Source organism: Nelumbo lutea, chromosome 5, assembly GCF_056320005.1.
Source record: "Nelumbo lutea isolate HS-2025 chromosome 5, American lotus-T2T, whole genome shotgun sequence".
NCBI lineage: Eukaryota > Viridiplantae > Streptophyta > Magnoliopsida > Proteales > Nelumbonaceae > Nelumbo > Nelumbo lutea.
Genome location: NC_142688.1, coordinates 14,524,752 through 14,549,889, shown reverse-complemented (window position 1 = coordinate 14,549,889; position 25,138 = coordinate 14,524,752). Strand labels below are relative to the sequence as shown.

Here is a 25,138-nt window from a genome sequence, read left to right as displayed (position 1 = left end):
GTAATTATATTATTAATTAATTATACTGTAATAGTAATTACTGATTATCATAGTAATTTAATAAATATATAATTAGTGATTACTTTAATTTTACTTTAAATTAAAATTATAAATATTGTTATTAAAAAATACTGTTAATAAATTTAGTAACCCAATTTTAATAATTACTGATTATTACAGTAATTTAATAAATATATAATTAGTTATTATATTTAATAATTACTGTTATTATAAATATTGTTAATAAATAGATATTTACTTAAATTTTACTTTAAATTAAAATTATAAATACTGTTATTAATAAATGCTTTTATAAATATAGTAATTATTGTTATATTTTTATTAAAAATGTTATTAAAAGTATTGTTATTGATTATTTAATAAAATATTATAATTACTAACTATTACTATTAAGTACTGTTAATTTAATTTAATTTTGGAAATTATTAATTTAATGAATATTGTTAATAAATCCTATTCATAAATTTAATAATTACTGTTGTATTAAAATAACTAAATAATATTATTAAAACTTTCATTAATGATTATTTAATTAAATAGTACAATTACTTACTATTATTGATAAATGTTGTTAATAACGTTCTAACAACCGACTCTTCGACCGTTTAGTTCAAATGAATGGCCCGTTCTTACAACAAAAATTACAAGCAAAAAGTTACGAAACCATTCTGGCCATCGGTTTTCGGGTCGACGATTCGATCATTCGGTTCGAATGAACAATCCATTTTGACAACAAAAATTATAGGCAAAAATTTGAGTTTGTGAGGTCCATTAAGTAGTATCATACGTGTTATGTCATTTGAGTGTGTGACTCATACGACCCAAAAATAGAACCATTTTGGCCATCGGTTTTTGGACCGATGGTTCGTCCGTTCGGCTCGAACGGACAGCCCATTCTGACAACAAAAAATTATAAGAAAAAATTTACAAAACTGTTTTGGTCACTGGTTTTCAGGTCAGCGGTTTGATCGTCCAATTTGAACGGATAATCCGTTCTGACAACAAAAATTGCAAGCAAAAAATTGAGTGTGTGAGGTCCATTGAACAGTATCATACATGTTATGTCATTCGAGCATGTGACTCATACGACCCAAAAATGGAACCATTATGGCCACCGGTTTTCAGGTCGATGATTCGACCGTCCGGTTCGAACGGTTGACCCGTTCTGACAACAACAAAAAAAAATCCAAAACCATTAAACGACTCAATGGGTTGATGGTTAGACCACTTAGGTCAATGATAGGCCTCCACTTTATAGGAGAGAAAATGGTTTTCAAAACTGGGCCGGACTGGATGGTCGAACCAGAAAAACTAGGAACTAGTGGTTCGTTTTCCCCAAAACCATTGATTTTGGTCAGCGAACTGCTGAATTGGGCGGTTAACCTTTTGAATCATTTGAACGATTTTGACCATTTTTTTATTTTTTGATTTTCTTGTTAAAACGGGCCGAGTGTTCAATTCAAATGGTCGGACCGTTCGACCCGATAACCGGACCCCTGACCGCTTCGATTACTGGATCAGTTTTAAAAAACACGGGAAAGAAAATGAAAATGGAAGGAAGGCCATTTGTTTGGAAGGAGTAAGATGAGAGAATGTGGTTCTCCACTCTATATAATAGAGAATGAATTACCAGGAGGAATGTGGTGCAGAATTTTCACCAATTATAGTGGTGGAAAGCTAGCATTTTTTGTCTCATTTTCACTCATAAACAATGCACATTTTACATCAGGTAGGGGTGTAAATCATAGTTGGAAAAAAAATGCATTCAAATCTGAATTGGGTATAAATTTTTTGCCTAATTTGGATTCAGACAGCAAACAAACAGGAGCTTGGATTTCCTACAATCCTACCCACAAACTGTTCTCATATCCATACTATACTAATGTGACACTATATGTGTGCATTGGAAATATCTCTCTTGTCATTCATGAGGAATTCCTAATATCTATCCTAGGAATGGCAACGGGGCAGGCGGGGATAGGGAGCTTCTCCCCATCCCCATCCCCACGAGATTCCCATTCATCGTGATTTTTTATAATGTTAACCATTTTATTTTTATTTTTTATTTTATTTAAAAATAAAAATATAATAATTAAAATTTAACCATTTTATTTTTATTTTTTATTTTATTTAAAAATAAAAATATAATAATTAAAATTTACAATCCTATTAGAAAAGATTCAAATACATTCAACCATATTTTTAAAAATATTAATATATAGATGCATGCATACATACATATATATATATATATATATATATATAGTGGAGATCGGGGATGAAAATTTCCCCATCCCCATCCCGTGGATGGAGTAGATCTCCACAAGTACTGGAGAAATGAGAAAAATTGTCATCTCTAATTTCTCTTATGGGCTATGGGTATGAATGTCGAAACAGTTTGTAGCTAGGAGATCCGGAGTGTACAAACCGAGCCTTCACAAGCTGCTTACTTTAGGGGAAAATACATGATTAGTTTGGGTTGTTGACTAACTTGTCAATAGACATGAATATTATTGTCTTATTCTAGTTTTCCTTTCTTTGATAAGGCTTCAATGGGCTTACTTTTAGGTTGTGTTTATTAGATAGAAAATAATGAGAAATAGATACCGCTGAAGAAAGTTATTAAGCAATTTCAAAAATATTGTTAATACTTTCTCTCAACTTTCTGTTTATTTCTTATCTATTGAACCAAACAATGTTTTAATGTACTTGTAATAATTGGGCATACCTGAATCAAATGGAGCAGTACAGAAGTTTAGGTTCTACTTGATCTGCTACTCATAAGATATACTACAGCTGCACCAGTAACATCTTCGCATGAATGACAGCAGAGATATTCCTGATGTGAGGCCGTAGAATCATCTGGGTAGCAGATCCAGACTCCAGAATTAACCCAACCCAAGAGTTATTAGCATAAGCTGAGCTACATATTTCTTTCTCATAAACAAATCATATAAAAGGAAAAGGAAAAAATACATGTTTTGGGTTGTTGGCCCACTTCCACTTGCATGATAAACATACAGACTTGCCTTTCTAATATCATTTTTCTTGGATAAGTTTGCCATGGGCTTGTGTTAAATGTATTTGTAATAATAGGGCTTATTAGTCATTACTTGAATCAAACCGAACAGAATAGAATTTCACGAGCTGCTTACCTCAGGGGTTAGGCCCATTACAAACCTAAACCTATCCAAAGAGTTAGTGCAAACTGATGATCAGGTGGAGAAAAAGACATGATTATTGGTTGTTGGCAGGCTTCAGATGAGGCCAGATCATCTGTTAATAAAACACGTTCCAACTCTATCAATTTCATTTCATACATAGGGGGATTTCACTTGATGGGTCCCAGTTTCATGTTAACATGTATTATGATGTAAGATGATGTTAGTAGAGGAGTAAATTGATCGTAAGCCCATGTCTAGCTTATCAAAGAAAGGAAATTAAGAAGACAAAAGGTACGTATGACCATCTATCATATGCGATCGAGGGTAAGCAGCAGAGTTTCAAAATCTTCATATCTTAGGCCTACTACAAATCTGAACGACTAAACCGACTTGAAGGCTTAGCGCAAGCTGATCAAGAGGTTACTTTCTCCAGAGGAAAAAACCATGTTTTGGGTTGTCGGCTTTAGGGTATATCAACATAATATTGATATCTTGATTGACAATGTTCTCCCATTTGATTTTCTTTTTGGTGGTCAAAGAAGAAAAAAATTATAACAGAAACAACGATATAGACAAAAAAAAATAAAGAGCCAAACAGCTGAGAGCTAAATTAAATAATAATAATAATAATAATAATAATAATAATAATAATAATAAACATCAGAATCTGAAATGATCTTCAAGGTCCAACTGGGAACATCTGAAAAGAAGACCTCAGAAAAAGTGTCCCCTTCACTAAAACCATGATCTTCTTTGTTCTGATCTCTTGAAATAACAAAGAGCTTTATCTTAAAGCTTTGGATCCAGGTCCCATTTGATAGAGAGATGAGAAAATGCAGACAAAAAAAGTGTGTATTTTATGTGCTCCAAGTACATGGATAATTTTGATTGGGCACATATCAATCAATACTTTCTTTGTTTAAAAGAAACAATGAAGTCTTGTTTCCAGTGTGTCTCTACCGTTTTACCTTTTTTTCGTTTGTTTCCAGTCATGGTTCTAAAGCATCACGGATACGCAAAATTGCATACCAGAGTTGTTAACAATTGTTATATATATATATATATTTCGATCACTTCTGTTTTATAGTTCAGACATACGTATATTAGGTTAAACGTTAATGTTCACAACTATTGACAGTGTCTAATTCTCATTATTTATTGGGAATATCTCCCCATAAATAAAAGTATACAACAAATAAAAAGATATTCCCCGATGTATAAGTATAACTATAAATGCTGTAATGTGGGTGTGAAGACCAATTCTGTAGGCAGGAAATCCAAACTTATTTTGATAACCTTAAAAATTAATATATTTCAATACTTTGAACCATGGTTTTTAAAATTGGATCGGATCAGATGGTCAGATCGGAAAAATTGGAAACCGGTCAGGTGATTGGTTCTATTTTCCCCCAAAACCATTGATTTTCATCAACAAACCATTGAATTGGGCAGTTAACCTTTTGAACCGTTCGAACGGTTTTAATCTTTTTTTGAATTTTTTTTTTATTTTTTGTCAAAATGGGCCAAACATTCGGTTCAAACAATCAGACCGTTCGACCCGATAACTGAAATTTGTCACATGGATGGAGGGCTAGTGTGGCTAATATGCAGGCTGTTAAATTGACCATGATTCTTTGATATGGTATTAGAATTAGTATATTTTTTTTTATTTTTTATTTTTGGTTTTTGGTTTCACACACCACTAATAGCCCCCTTTTCCCAGATCGGTGGTTGCAGGAAGCAATTTCACATTAATGGTGAAACAAACCAGCTAACATACCAATGAGCAACCCTAAATTGATAGTATTTAATCCTTAATCATCACCTCCATTGTAATCAATTAAATCAGCACAAGATATAGGTGGATCTATACTTGTCTTCACTGATCAAGCCCAATAGGCTTTCCAGTGAATTATATTGCATGCCTGAGAATAAAAACCTATTTGTTTCTCATCATTCAAAATAATAATAATAATAATAATAATAATAATAATAATAATAATAATAATAATAATAATAATAATAATAATTGTGTGGAATGGTCCACAATAACCCAGCAAAAATGAATCTGGATCTCCTGCCCACACAAACTCTGCCTGAGTGTATTTATACAACACTGCAGTCACACATAGAGAACATCTCATTCTCCTATATAATATTATACAAGGGGAGATATTCCCAATTCACAGGGACAATGTGTTGTGGGCAGAGTTCTGGTGGGCAGAAAATTTAGAGCGGGCTAAAATTTAGATTGGAAAACAGTTATCTAAATCTAGCTAAATAAGCAGTTGGTATATGATTCGTCATGCATTTCCATTGGCCTTATTTTTTGCTTGTTTATTTTATTTTATTCCTATAAGATATAAAAATATATTATCATCTTATTATATAAACTTTTGGTTGTCCAGGCTTTATCGAATACTACAAAGTCCTTTTGAAAGGAGTGTACTTCACGTTATTTGAAACTACCGAAAAGGAATAAGAAAAAAAAAAGGCATTCTTTGACCTATTTAATTTTATTTATTTGGTATGACATCGTTCATGCTAGGGAATATTGAATACACAACCACTTTTTATTTTGCATCTAACGTATTAGTTCAGTTCAGTATAGTCAAACTTCTTAAAAATAAAAATATTAGAGCCTATTTAGAGAGAAAAAACGAGCTTTTCCTGTTGAGAGAGTTTTTGGTTTAGACACCCTACCATGATAGTGGGCAAATTAGTAATTACTCATTGATTTATTTTGAGTAAAAGCAAAAGCATGCCCAAAACTGACTTGAATGTGCCCAACCCAAAAATTCTCTCAACAGCCAAAATTAATCCTATTTAGAGGGCTAAGTTAAAGATTCAGTTAAATTGGTTCAACTGCTTCAAAGATAATTCATAGGTTGAATCAGACAATTTTTCATTTAATTTTCACCGACATAACTTAAATAGGCTGTCCATGTAGAGCCCACATCAAAAAGCCAAAAGTCACTGCATTTAAACCCTCTCAAACGGCATTTAGCTGTCTATATTCAACTGTTGCTCCCTATATTTTGCACGATTTATGGTTGATGTCCTACATTTACAGCCAGGTCCTTCACGTTACCAATTGCAGAGTAAATTAGTGTGATCATGGCCCAACTGAGTCAAAACTTAGCACCAATGACTATCGGCTAGGGTTGGGTCAGACGGTCAGCCTTAGATGGGTTTTACCGTTTTAGATCAGGTTCAAGTTGGGGTAGAGTTGTGCTAAACCCTATCTGTTAATATTACGACATTTCAACATTTTCATATATATACTCTTGGTTGAGTATAAGAGCACTACAAGTGGAATAGATCAGGTTAGCCTTCTGCTTTGTTTGGTTGGATCGAGATGGGCTCGGGTTGGTGATGCTTGGATTTGGGTTGAGTCAAACCCATGTTTCAAATCCCTAGATAAGTGGCTTAGCCCAACCCAGGATACGCGTAGCTTGCACCTTGGGCCTAAAATAAGCCTAGGCCAGTCCTATACGGGCTGGACCGGGCTTTTAGGCCAATAACTTCAAATATGTTATATTATGACATATATTATAGAAAATATATTTTATATTCTATATGTATAATATAAAATTTTATATTGTATATTATATATTATATAATATATGTTTAATAGGGTAAATTGCAGATAGGTACTTACAGAAACATACTTTCAGGGTAGTTTTACTTTAGGGCCTGAACTTTTAATGTACCACTTTAGTATTTGAACTTGCAGAAATATACATTTAAGTTTGGCTCCGTTAGAGTAACATTACAGTATGAAAATGCCCATGTTGTGATTCTCTTTTTTCACTCTTCATCTTCTTCTATCCTTGGAGTTCTAATGCAAATCAGCAACATCAAAGTAAGTTTACCTCAGTTTGTTCATTGGGAGAGTCGTCTCACTTTTGGATGCTTCTTTTCTTGTTTGCTGGTTTGTGTTTGAGGTCAAGAAACAGAAGAAAAGATGAACAGTGAAAAAATAGTTTATAAAAGTTCAGGCCCTAAAAAATAATACAAAATTCAGGGTTTTGTATTGTACATATTTGTATTTGTATTCCTTCCAAATTGAGCCTAAGGAGTACAAATACAAATATGTAGAGTGTAACATCTTGTATTTTGTATTATTTTGTACATGTTTGTATTTATACTATTTCCAAATTGTGCCTAAATGTAGGTAGGGTGCAAATGAATCAGATTATGATTCAATTCAATCCTATTTGGTCGAATTCAGATCACTCCTAGTTGGATCTTCAGCTCAGATTCGAATCACCCCCTATCCCATTCGAGAAGATCCGATCTGATGTGTTGTATATTTATAAATATATATATATATATATAATATGTTATTTATTTATTTATAAATATACTATTTATATTGTATATTTATAAATTTTCTATATCATTTATTTTTTATAAAAATAAATATGTATATATATGATGAAAATAATCACAAAATACTTGTATTTTTTTTTGTTTTTTCTTTATTTAAATTGGTATATTTTATTTTTTCTTTTAATAATTTATTAAATTTTAAAGAAAACAAGTCAGATCAAATTAGAATCAAAGATTCGATAGGATTTGAATTCAAATCGTGTCCTATCAGATTCGGTCGGATCTTCGAATCGGATTGGATTCGACATGAATAGTGTCAACTTGGATTTAAATCTGGTCTAATCCATTTGCATCCCTAAATGTTGGGGTGCAACTTGGGTGGATTCAACCCAAGTCTAGATTGAACTAGACCAAAGTTTTGCACTGGCTAGGCTTGGATTTTTAGTCCTTAGGTTGGGCTCGGGTTTAAGATTTTGGATAGGCCCATGCATATGACACTTATGTAGCCCAAACTTGGCCCAACTATACACATTCATATAAACATATATAGATATGTATTTACATCAATGAATGCATACATATGTAATTTTATAGTCGGTTTATTGACCAACCCTAACCTCGAGACCGACTTGAGTGCATCAAATAACAATGTAGACTAGACTCATATTGGAAAAATCAGACTTGACCTCGTGCTTGGCCAGACTCAAGCTTTAGGCCCAAATCTTAGGGTTGGGCCTAGGTTGACAAAAAACTTGGTCCAACCCGCTTGACTTGCACCCTACCTAGGGGGAGCTCTTTTTTTAGATTTTGAGAGGGGGAAAGTTGGTCAATGGGATTTTGGTTCCCATTAACCAAGAATCCCATGTTCTTTTTCATATTTATGTGGGGACTAGGGGAAGTTTATTTTCCTGGTACCACTTACCCGGGTAAGTGATACCCATCTCTTGGGCATGGGTAAATAACTTTTCCATTTAGGGGGAAAATTGCCAACACTTGAATGGGACAAAAATGCCCCTTTTAATAATGGATTTTTATGGCTAAAATGGTCATTGCCTTATTTACATGAGAAATAAAAGAACATGGGTAAATACACTTAACGGGTATGTGTTTTCCAAGAAAAACTTACCTAAGTAAGTAACTTACCGAAAAGCGAACAAGGCCCTAAAGGTATAATTATGGAAGTTTAGGTACTAAAATGGCACATTTGAAAGTTTAGGCGTTGAAGTGAGATTATCCCTAAACTACAGGGTACCTATCTATAATTTACCCTATAAAATATTATACGTAATATATTTTGTATGTACAATATTTATATTTATAATATAAAATAACATAAAGCCCATGCCTAAGCCAAAAAGTTTATGGGCTGGGCCAAGTTAGAAATGACTACTACTAATTTGATAAGGGCCATAGCCCAAGCTAGGCCTGAAATATTATCTTTAATTGGTGGGGATATAGGGTTTCATAGAATATCACTCCTCTACAGCTATATCAGGTACATAGTGCAGGGTGCAATTGAGTCGAGCTCTAATTGAATAGTGTGGGTTTGAGTTTGATTAGGCTTGCTTCAAGTTTAAATGTAATCAAGATCGAATCTCAGGGGTAAGCTTGATTAGTTATTCTAATTCAATCTCAACCAATAAAACATTTAGTTTGAAAGTTTGCAAGCCTAACTTGATTAATATTAATATTACAATATATATTATAAACTATAAAAATATATATCATGAAAATATATTTTTATATTTTATATAATATGAAAATATATTCATTTTAGAAATTTCAAATCGAACTTAAGTTCTAATTCAAAACTAATAGCATTGAATGAAACCAAGCCAATACATGCTGAAATTCGGCTTGGTTGGATCACACCTTCTTCTTGTAGTAGTCTTAGTAAACTGCGAAAGTCTTCATGATTTGTAACCCAAATACCAAACGGGCACATACAGCCCATTAGCCCATTATTCTTCCTTTGATTTCCATTGAGAGTTGCGACACAAAAAAGCAACAGGCAAGAGCATGGCAACAACTAGCCAGAAAAGGATTGAGAAAATTGTAAAATATAAAAAACTCTCCAAAAGGTTTTTGACAATCATAAAAATCTTTTCTTAGGTTTTACTTTCATTAAAAACCTCTCCTATAGTTTACCAAAAACCTGAAATTATCTCTCTTCCAACCTGGTTGTAAAAGACTTCAAGGTCATGAAATTACCCTTACGTCTTACTAGATAATCCTAATTACTTTATTCTTTTCAATATAATTGGATATCTTTTTTAATTAAAAGTGACAATTCCTTTGAAAGTATTTTAGTAAATTTTCATCTAAATTGATAGGTATAAGGGTAAAATGGGTAATTTTTACACATTAGATTTCTGTCCATAAAAAAAAAGAGAAAATTCCTGATTAGTATTCTGTACTTTGTGTTTAGTACCACTTTGATTCCCGAACTTTAAATGTGACAATTCAGTACTCAAGCTTCCAAAAGGTATCAATCTAGCATCTATCCTAAACCAGCAGTTACATGCCTTTGAAAAAGATACAAATTCTCTTTAAGTGTCATCTAATTGTCTTTATCAATCACCTAAATATTGATAAAAAATAATAGTCCTAAATCCTCAACTCTTTTATTCAAGAAGTACTCCTAATTTTCTTGAATTAAAAAAGCAAAGTTTTGAAACTATTAAATTTTTTTCGTTAATATTTTGACGGTTGATAAAAAAAAATTAGATGGAAGTTAAAGGGCATTTTTAACTTTTTTAAATGTCACTTAACGTTTAATTAAGAATTAATTAACAATAAGTACTGAATTCACACATTTTAAAAGTTCGGATTCTAAATTGTAATATTTTAAAATTCGGAGAGGAAAATAACACTAGATGAGGATTTTGTGAAAGTGGAACTTTTTATCTTCATTAGAAACCTCAGGGGAGCTTTCATATTTTACCCAAAAAGAACTAACAATGAAAGGATTGCTCGTGGCGCAACTAACGAATATGCCACGAGGACGAAGTGGTCGTTATTAGACGACACGTGGCTAATTGTTGCATGTATCTGTGTATATTCTCTTGTTTCCACGTGTTCTTCCATGTAACTCTCTTACCGATCTCCCCCCACAATTTGCTGGAAAACAAACAGACGGATGTCTCGTCTTCTTCATCGGCTCCAACTCCTCCTCCCTCCTCCTTCTCTATTACATTTGCAGTTCGAGCTTAGTCTGCTATAGCGAATGGGGAGGCTCGTCCCCAAGGACGAGATGGGGAATTACAGTGGAAGAGGAGTCGTAGGAGTCGCATTATACTGGTGGAATGAGATCCTGAACTCGGAACAATGGCAGCAAGGCTTTTTCTATTCTCTCTGCGCTTGTTATTCCCTCGTTGCCCTCGTCGCCTTGGTAAATTTTTCCCTTTTCCTTCCCTTTTCTTTTAATACAAAAGAGAAAAAAAAAAAGATTAATTCTTAACGTCGCGTAGGCTTTTTCGTTTTTCTTTTTTTTTGCATGTGTAAGCTCCTATTAATTAAGAAAATAAAGAAAACTACTGTGACATAGGAATTACATTTTGACGGAACTTAGTTCCTGCGTAGTCCGGTTTTCCCCGTGTGGCTTTTCATGAGCGATTCTCTCTAGAGAAAGGTGAACTTGTGCTGGTTTGATTCATCTCTTGGTGATGGAAATTCTTTAATATGCAAATTCTTACTGTGTATATAATTATAGATGGCATGCAATTCACAGGGAGTTGGATCTATTTTTAGTTCCAGCGGGCACTAAGAGCAGATTCGGAAACATGCATTGTTTTGTTGGCAAACATCTTGAGGGAGGGATGAATATGTGGGGTTCGATTATTTAAGTTGTATTTGAGGAAGAAGAGTCATCAAGGACCGAGTTCATGAATTGTCTTTTATGGCCCAACCTGACTCAAGATTATTATAGAACTTTTCTACAACTTAGAATCTGAAAAGTACTAGAAAGAATTTACTATTAAAAGAAGGTTTTTTCAAGACCTTCCGTTTCTGGAAGTAATTCCTAAAATTGTGTTTCTGTACAATGTCAATATACAGCACTCACCACTGTAGTCATTAATTAATAATATGCAAATGTGCTTGAATTGCATATTTCCTCATTCAACAACAGCAGTGTCCTTATCTTGTAGCACTAATTTGATGCCAAATAGCACAATACAGAAATTCTTCAAGACCTTTGTATTTGTGGAGAAAGTTCCTAAAGTGATCTATACGATAACAGGAGGTACATTGTATCATTACTTTAATAGTTATATTTTGCATGTAGTTTTCTTCTTCAAAGAGAAAATATATTCAAGTATTTTCAAATATTTTTAATCCCTTATTCATCAAAAAGAAATGCTCTAGAACCCTTCAAAGAACTTTGGGTTTCTGTCAGAATGTTTTTTGCGGAGCCTTGGCTATCATATAGAAATGATCAACCAAATACTAAATAAACTAAACATCTCTGTTGTTACTGAAAGTTTAATTCTATGGTCCTACTCTAATTCAAACTTCTTGTAGTTTGTACCAATAATTAGAAAAAGAAATAGATTATTCAAATGAAACAGAAACTCATGTCTTCCCTTTTTTACTTGCATGAATTCCTTTTCCTCGCCATATTAATTTATAATGTCAAGTAGTGGCTAAGCTCATGTGAAGCATGAAAATGATTACACCTTATGATAAAATCCAATTGAAGACAGGTAGGACGTCAGTGTTTCCAGTTTTCTGTTCCCTAAAAATTTAGGAATGGTTAACATTTCTTCAGCTCTTTCAATTGCAGCCACTTTTTTGGTTAACACATAATATATATTTTAAATTGTATGCTTTATTGTCACCATTTGTCTTTCATTTTCTGTAATCATTTTCGTTCCAAGTGGTTATATCAATCCTCCTTATAGTCTCTTCCTATATCCTGGTCTCTGACTTTCTATGGAGAGGCAGTTAAATGTTATTATTATCTGATTCGTTGAGACAGTAAAGTTTTCAATACATTCTTTTTGCATTATTATGACTTCTGGATCTAAGCTAAGAAAATGAAATGATTTAAGCCATAAGCAAATCTATAGTGAGATTCAAAAGTGGACTTTTCTCTTTGCAACATTATACTTAGTGTTGCTTCCTTACCATCATTGACGAAATATGCATCATTTTTCCCTAGTAACTAAATTAATGTCCTCCACCTGCTTCAGGGTTCCATAGAGTACCTTTAATCAGCAGGAAGATATATTCTTAATCTTGTTATTCCTTCTAATTCAAAAAATATACCTCCATCCATGTCTCATTTATCAACCATGTTCATCTTTTTTTACCTCTCTCCCTCTCTCATACACACACACACGCACACGCGCACACACACACACACATCCTGCATAATTGATATGAAAATTACTTGTATCTTTGTCTTACAGGTACAACTTTCCAGGATCCAAATGAGAGTACCAGAATATGGTTGGACAACACAGAAGATCTTCCACTTGATGAATTTTGTTGTCAATGGATGTAAGGGCTGAACTCAGTTACAGTATCGTCTGCATATAATATAGAGGATCTATTCTCTTCCATGCTTGCTAAGGCTAAGTTGCATTTTGACAGTGCGTGCTATACTCTTTGGGTTCTACAAAACTGTGTTTCTTCTCAAACCAAAAGTAAGTTTATTGGTCTTGATGACCTCATTCCGTATCTTGTCCTAGGTGTTACTTCTCTTTGAAAAATACTAGCAAATGTGCACATGCCTTGCACATGGAAATTTTAGATGATGATGATGATAGCAATAATATGTTTCCATTTTTTATATTTTAATGTGTAAAATAATTCTTATTTATCACACTTATTTTTGTTTAATATTAGGTTGGTTTTAAATTTTGTATTTCATTTCCAACATCAATTAAAAATTATTATTTATCACACTTATTAAATTTGTGATGTAATTCTGGGTTCCTAGCCTTCGGATGCTCTTCTCTGGGGGCCTCTTGTATTCTGGTTCTGTTTCTAATTAATTACTTTACATTTTTCAAAAGAAAATATTTATCACACTTTTTAATATTACTAATGTAAATATTAAAGATGTTCAAATTATTCTATAATTTTCATTTTTTTATTTCTTTCTATTTTAAAAGTTTTATTATTCAACTATGAAATCATGGGTTGTCCCATTTGACCCGAATAGTTGAATGCTTACCTACCACCAAGATGGAAGAGTGGTTTCCATTTTGGGTCGGTTTAAAAAAAAAACATGGGTTTTATATTGTTTAAAGTATCTTAGATCTAATTTAAAAAAATTATCAGTGAGAAAAAATATAACTAAATATAGGATTCAATGGGAGAGAATGGAAGTTAATACTTTAAATATAAGACTTAATGAGAGTGAATTGAATGAGGTGAAATTAGTGATTTAAATTACATTTTCTGCCCTCACAATTAGAAAGGGACCAAAGTCAAAAGTAGGGATATTTTAGTCAAGAGTAGGAATAAATGAAGGATAATAGGAGTTAATACCTTAATTCGAGGTTTAGTGAGAGGGAATTGAATGGGGTGAAAACTAATAGTTCAAATTACATTTTCCGCCACCATAAATTAGAGAGGGACCAAATTCAAAGATAGGGGTATTTTAGTCAAACAAAAGTATCACACTCTCATTTGTACTTTTAATAGTAGTATAGGTATAGATATAGATTTAGTTAACAATTTTTGAGATACATCTACTGCTCCTCCAAAGGTGGAAAAATCCTAAGTTAGAATCCAATTGTAGAGGGATAACCATATGGTATGCCGTCTTGATCTGATTGACTTGACAAATTAGGGGTGATAAGGTACAACAATATCAGAAGGCGTTATGTTGAGCTGAGTGGATGTAGATAAAGATCTGGTGACTAAAAAAGTGAATATTCTGAGAATAGGCTTGCTGATGAAACACTTACTGCACAGGAGATGTCAGATGATCCAAACTAATAATGGAGTGAGGCAACAGATAAGGAGGCACATAATCCTGTTAGATTTGGAGATGCTTATTGATTTACAAGGTGCAAATAAAGGCTTTGATCTCTTGTCAACTTTATGGGTAGGCCATTAGTGGTTTGATGGGTTATGTTGTTATCATCAGAACCTCTTTGCATTATCTTTGGCCCTTGTTACTTGCCAATAATTTGCTGTGGAATTGAGTACATAAACATGCTAATCTTTACCACATACTCCAACTAATACTTAGAAATGCCATAGTTTTGATTAAGGGACATCTATCCTGGGCAATGTTTTGAAAATTGTAAGTGCATCTCAAGTCATAGAGAATTGTGAACTGTGTCGTAAATCATAAGATGATTTCTTTTTTTAGAAAATTCTCAAATATATATATGTATATATACTAAAATATTAAATATATGCAGTATGATTTTAACACATTTCCAATCCACACCCACCATATGAGTAACTAAGAAAACAAAGTTTGCCACTTGTACACTATAAGATCATATAACCAAGTTTAACCTTGAAGATGACAAACCCACATGTAATAGGCTCTTTAGCCTAACTGTGATGAATAGTTAACTAACTGTTTTTAGACAGGCTTTAAATAGACCAAATATATCTTATTGTAATAACTAGGTTATTGCCAAATTGATTCAAATTGTATGAATCAGAATAATCATATAATTCATGAGTCACATGTTAAGGCTCAATAATTATAATATTTTTCTAGAAAAAATTTCAATCATAATATCCAAAGTGAAATCCTTGAGGTTCATGATTTGGATTATGAATCATATTGGAATCTTAAGATTTTAATAACAAAGATCCTAGGTCATTACCTTGAGGGTTCTTTATCTAGTAATGCTACTACGTGCATCACATGTAAGAATTGATATAAAAAGATGATATATTCTTGAAAACAGTGTGATGCCTAGTTTGTTTAATTTAATATTGTAAAGTTCTTTATCACTACAAGGTGGCAAATCACTCAAGCATCTATTCTAGTTGTCATTGCTGGCAATAGTTGAGATTTATTGACATGAATGGTCATCCTCCAAATGTCTTATTCTTGTAAAACCTTCATGACATTTCATTTATTGTACATAAGGGAAGTAAACCCAACCATAACCATACAAAAGATTTCTGGAGTGCCACACGTAAATTGATTGCAACTTTGGGTAGGGCTTCTGTATCAGTGCCATATTTGTCTCAACAAGGTCAATCAGTGCAATGCATGTAACCTGAAGACCTGCAGATGCATTTTACCTGTTTCCAGCTTACATGGATTCTGACTTATGGAATTTATATCTTCAGTATGGGACTGGTCCATATTGAAAGAAATTCTCATTTTCTAGTCTAGATTCAGGGTTTCTCATCATGAATTTCCCCTTTTCAAATAGAACTTGGTAATTCTCTTGTTTTCGCTACAAATTCATTACGAAAGAATTTAATTTTGGTATAGGTTGTTGCAATGATACTTCTGGATCTTCCTGGACTTCTGTTTTTCTCAACATACACATTACTTGTGTTGTTCTGGGCAGAGATATATCATCAGGTGCTTTATTCTGTTTCTCATATTGTGTCATTTTTGTGCTTCCTACCTTCACCATGGAAAGGCTGATATTGTTAGAGTGGTTTGTGATATTTTGATTACAGGCAAGAAACCTTCCTATAAATAAACTTAGACCTGCTTATTTTATTGCCAATGGAATTATATACTTCATACAGGTATGGGATGAAAATATCAATTTATGGACTTGAAATAAAGCCAAAACACTTCTGATATATTACTAAATATTGATTAATTTAATCACTTGTGGAACTGTATTATGGTGATAGGTAAGCATCTGGGTATATGCAAGATTAAGCCAGAAGCTCATTGCAGTGAAACTCGCTAAACTCTTTGTTTCAGGTCATTGTTGTTGGTTTTTATTTTCTTTTTATTCCCTCCTGTTTCAAGTCCATTGCTGCTAAAGTTCTTTTTTATATTAGTATTACTATAACTTTTCTTTTGGGTGGATAGGCTGGACAGTTTATACATGAAAAAATTGTTTGTTAACAATTTTTCAATGGAATGATAACCTTACATTTTGTTAACAAACATACTTAGTTTGGTAATGCGGTAAACTGTATTAATGGACACTTTTCCAGTGAAACCTAAATGGTAATATGTTAGAAGTTAGTTTAATGCATGTGAAGATAGTGTTGATCTGGGGAGTTGTCTATGTTGCAGTTATTTCATTCTTTGCTGCTCTTGGATTCTTGATATATGGTGGAAGGTAATGAACAATTCTATCTTTTTTGTCAAAGTTAAACAAAAAATGGATATTCCTATATGAACTTTCTTTTTTCATATCTTAACATGTTTGTTACTTCTTTAGATATATTATATTATTTTTTGTTTCCTTATGGCATTTTTAGGTTGTTTGTCATGCTGAGACGCTTCCCAATTGAATCTAAAGGACGTCAAAAAAAGCTAAATGAGGTATGTATGTTGGGTGGTTGTTTTGAATATCACATTCCATTATCTTGAATATACAGAAAAAGAAAGAACTATATTTTGTGTTTGTTTTTACAAATTCAAAATATTTGGTTTTCTTTTGTGCTTACTTTTGTGGATATGGTAGACAGGACAAGCCTTTTTCTTATAGTTCCTTTTTGTTCTGGGCGTAATTATTTTTAGTGTTACTATTTTCCTTAATGTTCTCTTGAAATTTTATTTTGTTAGGTATTTTAATTTATCTGCTTGCCCCAAACTTTCTATTAAGATGATTGATAGGAAATTTTAGAGATGAGGAGAGAGACTGTCATATGGTTTTCGTTGATTTAGAGAAAGCATATGATAGAGTTCCTAGAGACATAATATGGTGAGTAGGTATGTAGAGCTAATTAAGGATATGTATGAAGGTGCAAAAATTAATGTTAGAACACCTGTGTGAGAGACATCAGATCTTGCAGTTACAATGAGTCTCCACTAAGGGGCAACACTTTTTTTTATATCTTCTGAAGGGTTACACAATGAGTCTCCGGCAAAAAGGAAACTTTTGTAGATCAGTTTTAAGACCAGCTATGTTGTATGGAGTCGAGTGTTGGGCAGTTAAGAAATAGCATGTTCAAATAATGAATGTGACAAATGTGTATGCTTATTGGTGTTCAATTTTGCTACTCAAAAGTAATGATGACAGGGGGTTATAGGTGCAAACAGTTGGAGGTTGTGACTAAGAACACTGATTATTGTATTCTCTCCTGACCTAGATCATCTTGCTTTCTCGTATTCTATTAGGGTTGTGTTAGGACCCAAATACCTTCCCCAAACCCAACAAAGGGAGTGGAGCAGGCCACTACCCATCGGCAGTTCTCAAGGAGGCAAAAAGTACAGGCGACAGAGCCCTAGAATTAGTTACACACAGAGTTGGTTATTCTACTGCCAGAAGATATTCCCTCCATGATATTTTCCAGAGTTAGTTATCCTGCAAATCAGAGGATATTCCCTCTATGATTACACCTGTAGGCCAGCTATGTAAGGCCATACTCTTATAATGAAAGGTGTGAATGAATATCCCCTGTTTTTCTCTCACTGAGTCCCTCTTTTCCTACATTCCCTTCTCTTCTTCCTCTCCATTTCTATTTCAGGAGGTTAAGCCACCCTCGAAGGGGCTTCCGAGGTGAGCGGTATCTCACCAAGTTGGTATCAAAGCAAGGTTGCAGACCAGCTATGCTGCAAACAAAATCCTCTACCATGGGAGATAGAGTCGACCAACTTGAGATTGGGTTCCACCAGGTACTGAACAAACTCAGGGATCTCAAGGTGGTCATCTCTAACCTCGCCTCCCAACAACAATCCGGTGAGACCAGTCATCCAACGGGGGCCGACACCTCTGTTTTCGATAGCTAGGGAACTAGGGGTTACCCCATCGGAAAGGTTACTAAAATCAATTTTCCCAACTACTCCGATGGAGATCCCATTCCTTGGATCTTCAGAGCAGAGAGATTCTTCGAGTATCATGAAACCCTGCACACCAACGCGTTGCCATCGCCTCCATTCACTTAGAAGGAGATGCTATTCTCTGGCTCCAGTGGTATCGACAAACCCATCCTCAGGCAACTTGGGCGGAGTTCACGAAAGCTCTGTGCATTCGTTTTGGGCTGACGGCGTTCGTGGATTATGACGAACTCCTCACTCGACTAAAACAGACCGGGACAATAGCAAACTGCCAGCTCGAGTTTGAAAGAATGGTGACCAGGGTACATGGATGGCCGGAGAAGGCTTTGGTAGGGTGTTTTGTGGGAGGTCTCAGAGAAGACATCCGCATGGAAGTGATAGCTCTTCAACCAGCGATAGTCATGGCGGCGGTGGGTATGGCCCGCCTGCAAGAAGAGAAGATTGATAGCATGCGTAGGACCAACAAGCCATCCTACCCGAATGTGAGGGCTCCCCAGCGGGCCGAACAACAACCCCTGAAACAAGTTGGGGATTCTTAGAAGCCCATTTTTCCCAGGCCCATTGTTCCTTTCAAGCGCCTCTCGTGGGCTAAGATGCAGGCCCGATGCGAGAAGGGCCTTTGTTACAACTGTGATGACAAGTTTGGGCCGGGCCATAAGTGCCGGGTCCAGGGAGTGTTTCTCCTTCAAACAGAGGAAGAACCGAAAGGGACAGAACCATAGCACATTGAAGACTGTGAGCTGATATCAGGCGAACTAGAACCTGTCGGAGCCGAGATCTCCCTACACGCTCTCATGGGCCTCAACCCTCTTCAATCCATGCGGATAGAAGGAAGATTGATTGGCCGATCTGTGATGGTTTTGATTGACAGTGGCTCTACTTTGAACTTCATCACTTGCCATTTGGCAAAGCAACTAGGTATGACTATACACCCCACTCCTCTCTTTTCGATCCATGTGGCTAATGGGAATAAGATGTTATGTGATGGTGTATGTAAGAAGGAAAAGATCCTCATACAGGGCCATAATTTCGTGGTAGATCTCCACCCATTGGAATTCTCGGGGGCTGATATTATTTTGGGAATCCACTGGTTATGTGGCCTAGGTCCGGCACTGTGTGATTGGGCCAAAATGACAATGGATTTTTGCCAAGATGGATAGACCTGCCATTTACAAGGGGTGCGGCCCCTAGTCCCGAGGTGATACTTTATCCTCTATAATACGGGCCTCCAAGGATGCTGGATAGCCCTTGTTTATGCACTTAGGCATTCGGCCCACAATTCCAATTTTAAACAATCAGGACTGTGACCAACCCACGGAAGCCCAACACAAGGCCCTAAGATCGATACTCGATCAGTTTGATGACATATTCAAGGAACCAAACCAGTTACCTCCACCCCGGGCCCATAACCATCAGATACCCCTCTTACCAGATTCCAAACCAGCCAATGTGAGGCCATATAGATACCCTTATTTCCAAAAGCTGGAAATTGAGAAGGCGGTAAAAGAGCTACTAAACAAGGGGCATATACAGACCATCACCAACCCGTTTTCATCCCCCGTACTCCTAGTGAAGAAGAAGGATGGTAGTTGGCATTTTTGCGTAGATTACTGGGCCCTGAATCAGATTACAGTGAAGGACAAGTTCCCGATACCCCTCATTGAGGAACTGCTAGATGAGTTAGGGGAAGCACAAGTGTTCTCCAAACTAGACATGTTGTCCGGGTATCATCAGATCCGGGTTCACCTGGCTGATATCCACAAGACAGCCTTTAGGACCCACGATGGCCATTATGAATTTCTGGTTATGCCGTTTGGTCCTACCAACGCCCCCTCCACCTTTCAGGCCCTCATGAATGACATCTTCATGCCATTCCTAAGGCAATTTATTCTGGTATTTTTCGAGGACATTTTGGTTTACAGCAAGGATTGGGGCACCCAAATGAAACATCTGAAACTTATCCTCACAATTCTGAGAGAGCACCAGTTGCATGCCAAATTGACAAAGTGTTCATTTGGACAAAGACAGATTCGGTACTTAGGCCATGTGGTTGCTGCAGGGCGGGTCATGGCAGACCCAGAAAAGATAGATGCCATCCGAAAATGGCCCAAGCCCACTACTGTAAAGGCTCTTAGGGGCTTTCTTGGGCTTACCAGTTATTATAGGCGCTTCATTAAGGGGTATGGGTTTATGGTCGCCCCTCTAGCGCGCTTGTTAAAGAAGGATTCTTTTGGGTGGGCTGATGATGCCCAACGGGCCTTTGAAGGCTTGAAGACAATAGTTTCTAGCCCTCCAGTCCTCACTCTTCCGGATTTCTTTCAGCCCTTTGAGATAGAGTGTGATGCATCGGGTGTCGGAGTGGGGGCCGTCCTGATGCAGAAGGGGTAACCCATTGCTTATTTCAGCAAGGCTCTCTCAGCAGCTCACCAAAATCAGTCCACCTATGTCAAGGAATTGATGGCCGTGGTAATGGCAGTCAGAAATGGCGCACATACCTATTGGGACGCCAATTTAACATAAGGACAGACCAACGAAGTTTGAAGTACATAGCAAAACAAAGGGTGCACACCCCGGAGCAACAAAAATGGCTTAGTAAACTAATGGGATTCGACTACCACATCGAGTATAAACCTAGGCCTGCCAACAAAGTAGCTGATGCCTTATCACGGGTAGAAGAGCTGGCCCAACTAACCTACTCCCAACCTAGTTTTCCCTTGTTTGAAGCTATACGGCAAGAAGCCATATCTGATCCGCACCTGCAAGACATCAGGGAAAAGTGGAAACGTGACCCTTCTCATGTTCCGGGTTACCAAATTGTGGGACCTGATCTTTTCTTCAAGGGTAGGTTTGTGGTTGCTCCAAATTCCACCCACAAAACTGAACTGCTAAGGTTGTTTCATGATTCCGCGTTGGGAGGACGTTCAGGGGTGCTATGGACCCTAAAAAGACTCGACAGCCACTACCATTGGGTAGGAATGCGCAAGGATGTGTTGCAATATGTATCTGAATGCCAAACTTGCCAACAACAGAAATACTCCTCACAGTCACCCGTGGGCCTTCTACAACCCCTCAAGATTCCAGAGCAAGTGTGGGAAGACCTCTCCATGGAATTCATAACGGGAATTCCTCGTTCTACAGGGAAAGAGGTCATCATGGTAGTGGTTGACCATCTCACCAAGTATAGCTATTTCTCTGCTTTGCCTCACCCTTACACTACAGCAATGGTGGCCGACATCTTCATACGGGACGTGGAAAAACTGCATGGAACACCAAGATTCATTGTCTCGGATCGTGACCTTGCCTTCCTAGGTTCATTATGGAAGGAGTACTTCCGATTGCAAGGAACCCAACTGCACCCATCCAACAGTTATCACCCGCAAACTGATGGACAGACTGAAGTCATTAATCGATGCTTAGAAGCCTACCTTAGATGCTTCATAGGGGAGAAGCCTAGACAATGGGCCCACTAGCTTCCGTGGGCAGAATACTAGTACAACTCAACTTATTAGTCAGCTGCAGGAATGACACCCTTCAAGGCCCTATACGGCAGAGAACCCCCTCCCATATTACCCTATGAATATGGGTCGTCCAAGGTGGCAGAAGTAGAGACTCATCTACTGGAAAGAGACGAGATCCTTAGACTGCTCAAGGCCAATTTGACAAAGGCCCAGCAACGAATGAAGATCAGCTATGACTCTCACCACCGCCCATTAGAGTTTTAGGTGGGTGATTTTGTCTACCTTAAGCTCCAACTTTCCGCCAGGTCTCAGTGGTAAGACGGGCTTGGCACAAGCTAGCTCCCGGGTATTATGGGCCCTATAAAGTGCTGGAAAGAGTGGGCCTTGTTGCTTACAGATTGGACCTCCCTGCTACCTCGAAGCTTCATCCAGTGTTTCACATCTCCCTTCTCAAGAAAGCTGTGGGAAATCATACTCCTATCTCATCTAACTTACCCCAATTCACTGAAGAAGGGGACATTTACACAGAGCCCATCAAAATTGTGGATTTATGATGGGTTCGACGAGGTGGGCAGGTTGTACCAGAAGCCAAGGTAGAATGGGCCGGGCTCCCCCCAGAAGACGCCACTTGGAAACCTTATCTAAGGCTGAATGAGAGGTTCCCGAACCTAGACCTTGAGGGCAAGGTCAATGCTAAGGAGGGAGGAATTGTTGGGACCCAAATACCTTCCCCGAACCCAACAAAGGGAGTGGAGCAGGCCACTACCCATCAGCAGTTCTCAAGGAGGCAAAAAGGACAGGCAACAGAGTCCTAGAATTAGTTACACACAGAGTTGGTTATTCTGCTGCCAGAAAATATTCCCTCCATGATATTTTCCAGAGTTAGTTATCCTGCAAATCAGAGGATATTCCCTCTATGATTACACCTGTAGGCCAGCTATATAAGGCCATACTCTTATAATGAAAGGTGTGAATGAATATCCCCCGTTTTTCTCTCACTGAGTCCCTCTTTTCCTACCTTCCCTTCTCTTCTTCCTCTCCATTTCTGTTTCAGGAGGTTAAGCCGACCTCGAAGGGGCTTCTGAGGTGAGCAGTATCTCACCAGGTTGCAAGTTGGGTACCCTGATTGGAACAATTTATACTGCACCGTGCCAAGGATTTTGGGCCAGGCTCATTCAATTTTGACAGAAATGAAATGGCTCTACATGTAACATGCAGGGCCTGTTTCACATAAAAAATGAGACTAACCGAAGAGAGATTAACGTAATTTCGAATAGAATCCCACTCTCTTGGTCATTAATCTCACTTTAATATGAGCTGCATGTGGTGTGGGGCCTCTTCATTGGTGGCGACAGCTCAGGGCTAAAGCCTGGTCATGGAAGAAGTGAACTCCTCCATTTGTTGGTGCCAGTCCTATGATATGTAGACCAAGAAATAATGCACGGTTGCATGGTCTAGTGTTCAATTTCTTAATGTTTTCGGCTTTAAAATTTACTGATGAAGTTTTTCCATCTAATGATGGGTTCTGATCTTGAGCATGCAAAATTTTTTGAGTTGTGGGGCAACAGGCCACAACGGCACAACCACCTATCTCGTGTCCCCACTCCCAGACCAAGCCACTCCTGTATGAATAAGAATAGGTGTGTATCGCATCTTGCTATGGAGCCTTTCTATTTGACTGCACTACATCTTGCAGAGGAAGTTCCTGTTCTTTTCTTGGTCGCTTTATTCTTTCTTAATGGTTTACTTTCACCATTGATTCTAGCATTTATTGTTCTTGAATATGTCAGTCTTTTTCGTTGATCATTCTATTACTTGTTTTCTTTGATAAGTATTCTATTACTTGTTCATAGTAAAGTTCAGGTCATGTATCAGTTTCTGAGACTCAGAATAGAAAATATCTCGACCAGTTGGGCTTTTTATTTAATTATGGCATACATTTGTAGAGTATCTGTTCTCCGGAATGTACTTATAGTCGATCTGTACACCAATCAAGATTTAGAATAGGTGTATACCACGTCTTGGTGTCTTTATTCTGAATGGTGAATAATGACTGTCAGGAACGCCTGAACTAAGCCTTTTTGAACCATTTTATTCTTGTTGGTAGTATCCAATTCTGATGCATAAACCCACCTTCCTTGTAGGTTGGTGCTGTAACTGGGATATGCTGCATGTGTTTCTTGATAAGATGCGTTGTGGTAAGTTGGTTCATGGTTTCTACATCTATAATTGAAAGTTCCGTGGAACCAGAAGCTTTTAATAGTTGATCTTGCAGGTTACTCTATCCGCATTCGACAAAGATGCCGACCTTTTTGTCCTCAACCATGCTTTTCTAAATTTTGTTTATTACATGGTAATCTGATTTTTCTTCTCTTCAAGATTTGCTTTTATGTGGCTCCTACAAGGGGAGATATTTGCATCATATGGGGGAGAGAAAAGTTTATCTATGGCCTCTACCATGAATGACGACTGTTCATGGAGCACATGCAAGAGATTCATATCTGACTAGGTCCCACCCTGTATATATCTTGTTAAAGAAATGGAAAAAGAAAATATATATAAAGAAATGCACCAGCCGGGAATCTAACCCCATTTAAAGTATGCATGGTGGAATTTTGACTCTGGCATCATCATTTTTCATGCTTGATTGTCATCGCTCTCATATTTTCCAGAATGCTTCTTTATTTGTCGTTTGTTTTTTTTTTTTTTTCCTTTTTTCCTCAGTTGGTAGAGATTCTTCCGTGTTCTTTGGTACTTTTCATCCTTCGGAAGCTCCCTCCAAGGCGTATCTCTGATCGATATCATCCCATTCAGTAAAGCTAGCAGTAAACAAACGCTACTCCTTTTTACAAATCACTGGAGGAAAGTTCCCCATAAAGTTGCTTTGCCATGGTTTTATTTCAATGGTCAGTTTTCTAGAGGCCGTTTCTTTTGTTATTTTATCCTTCTTTCTAGTGAAGCTTTTCTTTGTGAAAGGTAAGGGTTTTGATGCTTTGAGATATTTTTGACGAAAAGTGTTTGTTTGTTTAATCTCTAAGCAGTATGACTATGACCGATATTGTGGGGCTGGGGCATAAGACGCATTTTGTTGCTGGGATGCCAAAGATATGGCTTACCTGCTGCATGTCTATATGTAGAGCGGATTGTTTTTTCTGATCATGAAGTTCGGTTCAGTGGGCCATACCTTGATATGGTGCTTCTGAAGGATCGCTCTTCCCATCCGGGCATTGTTTATACTTTTCTCTATCTGCTAT

General features: G+C 36.5%; 1 protein-coding gene across 2 annotated transcripts; it reads left to right on the top strand.

The window, feature by feature from the left end:
* The first annotated feature begins 10,605 nt into the window (after positions 1–10,605).
* On the top strand, positions 10,606–25,118 carry LOC148850510 (tobamovirus multiplication protein 1-like). 2 transcript variants are annotated; one of them, XR_016099047.1, is made up of 12 exons: positions 10,608–10,911; positions 12,932–13,022; positions 13,116–13,168; positions 15,946–16,038; positions 16,140–16,211; positions 16,323–16,395; positions 16,717–16,762; positions 16,905–16,968; positions 24,029–24,082; positions 24,160–24,237; positions 24,609–24,790; positions 24,926–25,118. XR_016099047.1 is itself a non-coding variant. In XM_088943781.1 (11 exons), exons 1-11 carry the CDS (start codon positions 10,747–10,749, stop codon positions 24,699–24,701), a joined length of 882 nt encoding a protein of 293 aa, XP_088799907.1. In that variant the 5' UTR covers positions 10,606–10,746; the 3' UTR covers positions 24,702–25,118. The 2 variants fall into 2 exon arrangements, 1 of the variants encoding a protein (XP_088799907.1); XM_088943781.1 differs by having other exon boundaries at positions 10,606–10,911; positions 24,609–25,118.
* Positions 25,119–25,138: the final 20 nt, after the last annotated feature.

Excerpts from the sequence above, each read along its gene's own strand:
- LOC148850510 (XM_088943781.1), top strand. The coding sequence starts at position 10,747 with ATGGGGAGGCTCGTCCCCAAGGACGAGATGGGGAATTACAGTGGAAGA. Across the intron at positions 13,023-13,115 it reads GAATTTTGTTGTCAATGGAT|TGCGTGCTATACTCTTTGGG; the intron begins GTAAGGGCTGAA and ends GCATTTTGACAG. Across the intron at positions 13,169-15,945 it reads TGTTTCTTCTCAAACCAAAA|GTTGTTGCAATGATACTTCT; the intron begins GTAAGTTTATTG and ends ATTTTGGTATAG.